At 45.9% G+C, this 10,477-nt stretch overlaps 1 protein-coding gene across 1 annotated transcript; it reads right to left on the reverse strand.

Annotated features, from left to right (window-relative positions):
- Window positions 1-2,868: 2,868 nt before the first annotated feature.
- Window positions 2,869-10,415, reverse strand: plekha3 (pleckstrin homology domain containing, family A (phosphoinositide binding specific) member 3). The gene is made up of 8 exons (XM_080016182.1): window positions 10,174-10,415; window positions 9,313-9,429; window positions 8,136-8,285; window positions 7,915-8,036; window positions 7,437-7,541; window positions 7,199-7,242; window positions 5,571-5,665; window positions 2,869-5,353 (listed from the first exon to the last, which is right to left on the reverse strand). Exons 1-8 carry the CDS (start codon window positions 10,211-10,213, stop codon window positions 5,244-5,246), a joined length of 783 nt encoding a protein of 260 aa, XP_079872308.1. The 5' UTR covers window positions 10,214-10,415; the 3' UTR covers window positions 2,869-5,243.
- Window positions 10,416-10,477: the final 62 nt, after the last annotated feature.

Below are 10,477 nucleotides of genomic sequence, written 5' to 3' on the forward strand. Positions count from 1 at the left end.
TGACTCCACAGCGCTCCATTTGTTGGTCTACTTGTTCATCCGGGGCCATAATGTCCACTGATCCGACCTTGAACTTGAACTTGAACTTGATCCTTGAACATACACAGTTCTGTTCTTAATGTCTTTTATTTGATTTTGTATACATACAGTATATGTTACTATTAACTATATAATCATGGATTTAGTTGGCATTGCAATCACTACTCCCAGAAAAATAAAAAAAATGCGTGGCTGAGTAGTGCTTATCGTTGGTTATCGGTGTTATAGTGATAAACATTTTGCCACTCCAAATCAATGACGAGAAGCAGAAATGATATAAATGATGTCCTGACATGCTTTAGCTCCAGCCCTGCACTGACCCAGCTGGTTTCACCCACTAGCTGAGAGTAAATCATGGCCGAATCCACATGGTGGAGTCAAAATCCCAGAGTGGAATTTGACATTTCTGAACCAAGATTATTTGCCTCTCAATTTCTGACATGCAATTTTATTGATCTGATATCATATTGTTCTTGCCATTTCCACATTGAATGGACGGAATTTCGTCATCTGTACAGAGGTCATGATACAAATGGACATTGTGTTAAGTTTGCTCCGATTATCAATGACCATCATGATGAAAAACCGTTTTTTTACAAATCACCACCATGACAATAGATTATTCCGTATTGCCCGGCCCTAAGTGTCTCTTTTGCAATTGTCTCCATTATTCCCGTCTTGTCCCTCCTCCATCCTCTCCCCTGCCTCCTCTTCGCTCTTCCTCTCTGGGGTGGCTTGGCAGACTGGACCGAGTGCCGCGCAGATAATGCCTTGTTCTCCAGGCAACACCTGTAGTTGTAGGGTGGTGACCAGAGAAGGGGGTCGGCTGAAGTGGGAAAAGGAGCACCGGGCCGCAGTCTCGTCCTCTCGGTTTTCCAGGCATTCAATCCCTTCCCTCCCCTCCTCCTGTCTTCTCTCTATCCTGCATTCCGGTCCACTCCGCTCTTGGGGCCCTCGCTCTGCCTCCCCAGGTTCAGCAGGAGCAACAATAGTCAGCGCTTTCAATCCAGAACGGGGATGGTCCAGATCCACTCCGGTTCCGCGGGCCGTCGACACCGACCGGGAGCTGCTGCAGCTGGAGCTGGAGCTGGACTCTGAGTCCCAGTCGAACCCCGGCCCGGACTCCTCGGAGCTGGACTCGCTGTCGTCCTGACGCCGAGGCATGGAGCGCCCCTGCTGGTCATAGCAGGCTGCGCAACGAGTCAGGACCAGGAACGCGGGAGCCGGCCTAGGCTGGACGAAGCGCAACATCGACTAGAATTACGATGAACCCAGTTCAAAATGGTCATTGTAAGAGTTAGTCATTTGTTCCTTTAGAGTAGGTTAGGGTTATTGTTAGCGGTACATCAGAAAGTTAGTGTAGTGCAAGAAAGAATCACACCATTCAAGACTGTGAACCACAAGACTGTGACTTGTTCTCATGAACAGTAGGGTAAAAGCTATAGCATACAGCTAATCTAGACACAAATGCAATATTGTTACCTTGTCTCGTTTGGACCGGTCTTGTTGGCCTAAACCATCGGAGGCTGCTGACCGCTGGCGTTCTTCTCCGGACATGACTGCAGGGGGCCGTGAGAGAAACAGATGGACGGAGTACTACCTCTGACCTACAAAAACAAAGAAAATGTCTAAGTCCGTGCTGGCATATCTAATTCAGACTTTAGACATCAGAGGTGCCCAGGAACCTCTGAATTGAACCTGATTCAATCCCTATTTAAAAACCACAATACTTTCTCTTTTTCCATGTATGTGTACCATTAGAGTAGTCCAGTGTAGTATGTGTAGTAGCATATGTAGTGGTTTTAGTGGCCGTTTTAGTCCAAATTCGTTCTAATTTCATGGTAGAGAGAGCAAGGTTTATGCAGCATACAATACATCATACATCATAGTAGATCATACTGTACAGCCAGCAGTTCCCAATGTAGGGGACTCGTCCCCTACATTGGGAACTGCTCTACATACCGTACATAGCACAAGCACATAGCATAATTTTAATAACTTAACCAAATAACTTATCAATCTTGCAAGTATATAATAGCAGGGTTTAATGAATGTAGGGGATAATAGACAATGGTAATAAAGCACAAATCTCAAGTCCCTAATCTTTCCAACAAATGCAATTTAATTCTATACTGTATTGTATAACAGAAGCAAAACTACACAGTAAAAACTAAACAACAAATAAGTTGAAAGTTAAAAGTGCACTCACCTAGAGCCAAGGTCCCCAAAGTGGAACTGCTGAAGCAGTGGAGAGTGAATTCCCCCCGTTATATTCCCACCGGAGATCCAGGATGTAACTTTTCAACAGGTGATGGCAATAGGTGTGTGTGTGTGTGTGTGTGTGTGTGTGTGTGTGTGTGAGGAAACTCATATTGTGTGTAGAGGCTACACACACCCTCTGCAAACAGAGTCCATTTTATACGCTGCTTCTTACCAAGTGAAGAATATTTCTATCCCTTTCCTTTGCAGGTTTGTAAGTAGATTCATGTTTCCAAATTGGTTAACGTCTACTGATCTATTTAGTTAACTTTACACACACACTTATTACACACATTTCTAACATGTTGTGTGTTTGATTACGTTTGACAACACCATTCCTCACTTTTCCCCAAACAAGAGGGCTCATGTATGCAAATATATTTTTACTTGTTTAAACAGCTTATCTGGTCCCTTCCCCTGCCTTCTTTTGCTGTCGCCAAGGCACAGCTGTGTGTTTGGTCGGTGGATGCAGAATTAACTGTGTCGTACACACTTTAATTATGCGTCTTCCCATTTCGTTCAAGGCAAACACACACGCCCAAAAAACAAGAGACAGAAACTCAAAGGGGATGGATTGACCTCCTCCCTGGTGTTTTAATTAAGGGCAGTTAAGGCATGAGAACGCCGTCTTTCAGGTTTGGCCGAAACGAGACGTACGGCAGATGATGACACAGCCGGGAGTTCCCCATGATAATGACCTTATAATGCGGACACATTCACTGCCGAGCAGCACGCCGCCGCCACCGCCGTCGGTCCGGCCCCGTCCCTTTCCGCTGGGTGTGCGTGCGGCATGATGAGCCCAACACAAATAACACTACTGTACGACCGTCTCATTTGGAGTATCATTTGGTGTCAGCGATCACAAAAAAAAAATAATAACATAGAAAGCAATGACTAGACTTAAAAAGCCGCTTAACAAGATCGTTTTTACATGTCAAAATGAAAAAAAACTGTAGCTACTCGAGCCAAATTGGCCCACACAGATTAGGCCATACATAGAGTCTTTTCATAAATAATCATGATACATTTGTATTATTTCATCCGTATTCATCTTTTTTCCTCTTCATTAGGTTTGTTCCTCACAGCATTAAACAGAAAGTAAAGCCCCTGGAAGAGCTGGACGAAAAGAGAGCAGGACGACGGAGGGAAACAAGAGAAGCAAAAACAGCGACTTCAGTTCTTGGCACAATGTCATAAACACCGTAACGTCTCCTCTTTTGTGACAGGTACATTCATCATATCAAAAAAGCCTCGTCATGGGAATCGCGGCGTACGTTCGACATATCCTCCGGGGGAAAAAAAAACAAACAAAAAAAAAAAAAAAAACACAAGAGTCTTGTTGCAAAAAAAAAGGGGGATTTTCCAGAACACTGCTGAGAAAATGCGCCGTCTTAAAAGCCCAAAAATGTGAAATTGTGATTTTCTTTTTTTTTTTTTTTCCTTTTAAATGGAGGTACAAAGTCCCACCGAAGGCAGCAACTACAACGTCTCGTCAAGAAGACAAAAACTAAAGATACAGAACTTTTAATACTTAATACACCAGAGCCAGGGCTTCCTATAGTCAGCTATCGCCGCCATCACAGACGTCACTGCAATTTATATTTGTGTGGTTTTCTCTAAAGTGCAAAACAGCCGGAGAGGAGTTTCCGGAGGGGTGGGGTGGGTGGGGGGTATAATTGGTGCAACACAATTAAGCTCAGATCCAACTCCCTAACCCTCCCCCACCCCCTCCCGAGTCTTTAAGTATCGGGCGTCTCAAGAGTGTGGAATAAATAGTCCAGAAAACCACATTATGAGTCCTCTCCACCCAAACGTACAAGTCGACGTCGGGAGATCTGAAGGACCAAAACGAAGTCCACAATCACCGAACTTAACACGTCGCCCCAAACGCAGAGCTTTTAACGACCTCTGACCTTTCACGGCTCGGGGGACGGGAGACGACAGCTCCGTCTTCCTCCCTCTGAGCTCGCGCAGAGGTTTGTGATCAACCATCTGTGAAAGGCAATTCCCTTCCTCTGGGGTGCGATGGCCGGCGGGCGCAAGCTGGCGGCGCTGTGGTACTGTCATTACGGCGCAAGGTAGAGCAAAAAACATTGGCCTTGCCAGAAGCAGTTGCTGGATTTTGGAGGGTCTGGAGGGTCACGAGTTCTGGAGCACAAGGACATTTCCCTGAAGCAAACTCTCATTTGCCCCCTTTAAGGTTGTGTGCTCACATGCCACATGACAAAATTTGGCACCCCATTTTAATTGTACAAATTTCAGGATTACTGATTACTGTTTTCCCCCCAGTCCCATTTAATCATTACTTATACGCCTTTTTAATTTTTAAGTATTTAGTAATGGCAGGCTGCATCCTCACCCTTTCCACAACCCAGCTCTTCCGACAGCCGCCCGACCGAGAAAAACTCCACCGAAGCGAATTTGAGGCTTTTTTTTTTTTTTTTTTTGTGCTATGTAACTTACTTTCTCCAGCCAGTGGCGAACCGTTTACAAACCTCTTTCACCAGACGCCGGTACAAACGGGCACCAGCGACCTCCTCACGACCCCCAGGGGCTGCCAGCAGCTCTGAAGGGTGGATGAGTGGATCGAGCAGAGTGACTCCACCAGAGGCGTCCGGCCACCTCTTTGGGTGAAAGCACTTTAAAAGCAGTCCGTGGGAGATGTTTTGACCCTGTGTTTGTTTAACTGCAACGGTGAAAAAAATCGGTATCGTCGCAGGTGGGAGAAGTGAGTTAGGATTTATGCGGAGTAGAAGCACAAAAAAAAAAGGACATCCCTTGCTGTGGAGTAGGAGAAGGATGATTTAGTGACTTCATTCTGCGCTAAACGCGCCGCGATTTCCATCTTTTGTCGCGTTGAGAAAAATCAGCATATGTCCTTGATCCTGACCCTCTACGGACTTTAGTACTGTTGATTGAGGTGGTGGTGGAGGTTCGGTGGCGGGTTACATTGACAGGTCAGTGTCTGTGTCGGGGGCTGTGGTTTTGGGACCGGCCGCCGTGCCTCGCTCCTCCGGGATGGAAGATGAATCGCCGTTCAGATTGGACAATACGCCTGCAAAGCAACACACACACACACACACACACACACACACACACACACACACACACACACACACACACACACACACACACACACACACACACACACACACACACACACACACACACACACACAGTCCGTTCTACAGACAGAAATCCTGGGTATCCATGGCAAGTAAATAAAATGTTTTCGACACATGAATATGTTGGTCCGATTGGGTTTTTCTCACGGTCACTGTCATAGACGGAGCTGTCAGAGCAGGTGCGGTTCCTTCGCTGGGTCGACCTTTGACCCCCGCAGACGTAATCCTTTGGAACACTCGACCTGAAAGGAGAGGAAGAAAAGACATAAAATGTACCAAAAAATATGAACAAAACTTTCTTTGCCTCTATCGGTTTTTTGTATTTTTCGCTATTGTTTTTGCCTCGCACGGTTTCGGTTTCGGTGACACCTAAGAAGGCCAGCGGATTATAAGGGAGGAAAAGAGTTTATTACAAAGAGAAAGTCTGGAAGATAACAGTAGAAGATATAAATAACAACATGAGTAATTATATCTCTATCAAATGCAGCAAACACCCAGTGGGCCGTGTGATAGTCACTGGAGGGCTGCTATTGGCCCCGGGGCTTCTTACCTGTCATTCCCGACATACCACATTATCTCCCAAAGCCAAACAGAGCAGGGGATTAATGGAACCGTCTGTTTAGATAGACAAATAGATATACTTTATTAATCCCCGGGGGGAAATCGCAGGTTAAACCCAGTGACAAAGGCCTTTGTTTAGATGCTAATTCTCAACCTCATGATCATGTTCGCTTGACGGGCCGGTTCTCGTCTAACAACCCCCCCCCCCCCCCCGCACCAGACGGGCGAGGTCCTGCGTCAGATAAGCGCGGGCAAAATGGTATGAAACGGTAAAAACGTATCGGCAATGCTTATGGCTCGAGCGATTTCCGTCCTGGCTACTATTTAAGACCATCGGCTGCAAAACAATGTGGACATAGCGTCTGTGACGTCACCCGTTACATTCTGAAGAGGAAATTCGGAGCCATGAGTTTGGGTTCACGCCCGCCGCCGTCTCGGCGGGACACAAGAGCCGAAACGTTCTATATTTGGGCAATAGAACCCTCTTCAAGCCTTAATATCCTTGTTCAATCTTGTTTCATGTCTTTTCAAAATCTCAAGCAAGACGCCTAGAAGTAAACCTAGATATCGGGACCCTGGAGTCTTGTGGAAAACATGTATTGGTTTTGTATTCCTAGCGAGAACTTTCCTCTTTTTCCATTGACTTCCATTCACGCCACTGAAGAGTTTCCTGGGTTACATTTAAGCCTGTGCTCGCGTGCGTTCACGTCCGTCTGAGTTGCAAAATATCTGCTCAACGGTGGAAGTCCACCTTAAATCCAGAGCACAACGACAACTATTGAGAATATTCATATTTAAATAATAATATAACATATTATATTATATATAATTAACCATAGTACAACACAATGACAGTAATAATCTATATATTAGTTTTTTTCGATAGAACTGAAAAACTCATGAAGCTGCGAAATTTTTATAATAAACACTTTCAGGCGAAAATACTTTACTCTTATTATTACTTTATTTTCCTAATAAATATTGATTTAAAAGTAAGTCGTCTACCATACTGCGCCAGGTGTGTGAAAACGCCTGAATGCTGCCAGTGGGCGTGGCTTAGAACAGCTATCAGGTGGGCGGAATCGCCGTGAAAACACGACTCGAAATACAGGAAAGGAGCCGTTTTAACGCGGGAAAGATCAAAACGCGCATTAACCTTTCCTAAAAGGTCCTAAAGAACCCCTTAATAGTTAAATGCGTTGGAGTGAACTCACCGGTCAAAGTTGTACGTTCCAGGGTGACTGATGGACCTCTTCATCTAGAGAGGAATACGCACAGTACAGACAAACAAACAGAAAACGAAGCCTGGATGACGACCGTGCTGCTAATCCCCGATAAAAATGGACGTCGCCGTTTGCACCATTCAGACCAATCCCCCCGGTACATGGATGATACTTTGGAAAACACTTAAAAAGTCTTAAATAACTGCATTAGTAAAAAAGGCAGACCAACCCTCTCAGGGGGCGGTAGGTCAGGTGCTAAGCTGTGGTTGGCCAGAGTCATACACTCCTCCAGCGTCCTAATGAAGGTTGCACAGGTTGCGCTGAGGAGCGATGCCTGGGGGGGAAAACAAAAAAATAAAAATCAAGTTTCTTTGAACGGATATTCATGTTTGATTTTACAGAGTTGCAGCAGCTACTCACACTCCTAAATCAAACGAAATCTACGACAGCCTTCCCTACCGACTCGAACGTAGCAGCCCTAGCAGCGGACGTGTCATACCTGTCTGCCTGTTCAAAAGCTTTCGCCAGGGATTGAAATCTGCGCTTCAGAACATCGAGAGAAGCAGAGGATATCCGACCGTTTTTGAAAAGCGGTAATAAATAAATAAATAAATAAATAAATAAATAAATAAATAAATAAATAAATAAATAAATAATGAACCCAGATCGAAAACAAACGAAACAAAAAGAAAAACCCTTCCGGTCACCTCCGACGTGGGCGCAGTCTGCGTGTCGTCACCGTGCTGGGATTGGATGGTGTGGACCTGCTGGACCAGCAGGTCACAGTAGAGGCGGAGCTCAGACATCTTGGTTTTCAGACAATCCGGCCCTGGAGATAAGGAAAGGAACGTCGAGCTCTTTCTTCAGTTCCGCAGATACATGCGCTGGTGGCGACGGACGGACGCCCCCCCGTCTTCTTCCCCCCTACCTCTGTGCTTGTGGCTGTCTAGCGTTCCCGCTTTGGACGACCCCAGCGCCACCAGCCAGCGCTGTCTCTCGGCGGCGTTCACGGCCCTCACGTAGAAATGCTGCTCTCCCGGGATGATGAGCTCGAGACGCGTCACGTCCGTGGGGTGGACTGCAAAGCGCCACATTTGTTGAAATTGTTGGTTTTATCCACGCGCACAAGGTACAACACAAATGCGACGACGAGCGCGGTTTGATCCCTCGGTTCGTTCGGGAGACTACAGAATGGGACACAATTAGGTATCGCCCGCAGAGCAAGGTACACTTCCCTTTTATCAATCATCAGTCAAGGGAGTTGGGAGAGTCATATCAGGATAACGATATCTATTCAAATAATTAAAATTGTGCAGCCCTATACCTTTTACCCACAATAAGAGCAAGTGACGTACATACTGTATTTCTCCTGATTGCAATTATTTGAGCGGATTGCGATCTTATTGTAAAGCCGTCAATAAATGGAACATGAGTCAGGTGAGTTTCCATCAGTTGGGTCGAGGAGAATTGACCGTCAAATTTTTATGTTCAAATATTCAACGTTAATGTCTCTAAAACGTGTATGATCGCGAAGCAGCGACCAGAGCGGCTCTGTAGTCGGAGAAGAAGAGAGAAAAGATCAAGAGGAAAAAAAACAAATGGCAGAATTTAAATAAATACGTTTATTTCAGAGCGGCCGGGAAACCAGACACATCATTAAACTCGGTGTCGCCGAGGGCGCAGATAAGTAAGGCGTTTTAAAAATAGCGTTTCCTCAGATGAACGAAAAAAGAAGAGAATAGCTCCGACGGTGTCGCCTGTTATAAGACGTTCATTCGGGATCGAGAACCAGAAACCCAAAAATAAATTGTGAGCGCAGACTAGAGTTCCGGGCGACACACTTCAAAGTTCTGAAAAGAAATCTGTTTTGTCGCGGAATAAAATAGATGGGTTTTGAACCGCCCCAAAAAAAAATTGCCTGGGGAAAATAATATGCCTAGAAATAGACAGAAATAATGAAAAAAAGAAGGTCAGACGGTGCTTATTCACGTAACGACCTGAATCCAATCCATGACTTCCGTCGACGAGCATCGATTTAGAACGTCGGCGAGAACGTCACATTGGAAGCGGTGTCAGCTGTGTCCGTGTCCTGCTCGTTCCCAAACCTTTGATATCGCAGACGGACATCTTGATGGAGCCCTTGCTTCCTTTGCCGACGTCGTCCTCGCTGTCGTAGTACGAGATGACCCCGCTCTCCAGCACGAACCAGCGTGGCTGCCAACCTGCCGGGGGCGCAGACGTACACGCCGCTCAGAGCAGAGGGACGGGACAAAAGAGACCCCAATGCCACCTGGTTGGGAGGCCCCTCACCCCAACCACCAGGAGGGCCAGGGAGCTCAATCAGAGGCTTTATAGGCAGAGGATAAGGCTCAAATCATCTACCCCTCCAAAAAATAAAAAATAAGACCCCTTTCTAATACAGCAACTTCTTTCTCTCTCTCTCAAGATGTGTGACATCAATAATAGCCACGAAGATTCAAGATTCAAGATTTCACCTCCGCTGTATTACTGATAGAGCCGCCTGTTCTGCCATTATTCCATACAGCATGTCGCTATGAGTCACTAGTCCACAACATGTCTGTTGTCCACTGTTGGGTTAACTGGAATCTTTTATTCATGACAGGCTGGATATGCGTTGTATGAACGCTCTGCACCGAAAATACATGGACTAGGAGGTCATTAGGGATCAGAATCTTTCAAAAAATATATAAATAGTTTAGTATGTGTGAGAACGATTTAATGAACAGTTTATCTCCCTCCCTCTGCCAATCTCCCTCTCCCTACCTGTGTCTTATCTATCGCTATCGCCCTGTTATCGGTCTATAATCTCCCTCTACCTGTCTGTCCATCGACCTATCTATCGATTTACCTCTCTATCGATCGATCTACCTGTCTATCGATCGATCTATCTGTCTGACAGAAACGGAAACAGTGGAAGGTTAATGGTAAACACAGAGACCACTCACCTGTCATGTAATTGGTCCACTTGTACAGGATTCCCTCCATGACTCACCGGGGTGCTTCGGGTCTCCAGCGGATCACCACATCTCCACAACAACTCTGATAACGCAGCTATTTCGGCGGGGTCGCCGTTCACCGAAGGCTGCGGGGCAGTCCGCTGTCAGTCGATTCGTGTCGACATGTCAACAAACGGCGCCGACGGGCGCTATCGTTTCCACTCCGCCACAATGGACGTCATTCAAAGAAATGCACGCGGACGCGTTGACGAGGTTGGGCAGAAATGACAAAAAAAAAAAAAACAACAACAAC

The sequence above is a fragment of the Zeus faber genome, assembly GCF_960531495.2.
Source record: "Zeus faber genome assembly, chromosome: 16".
Classification (NCBI taxonomy): Eukaryota; Metazoa; Chordata; class Actinopteri; order Zeiformes; family Zeidae; genus Zeus; species Zeus faber.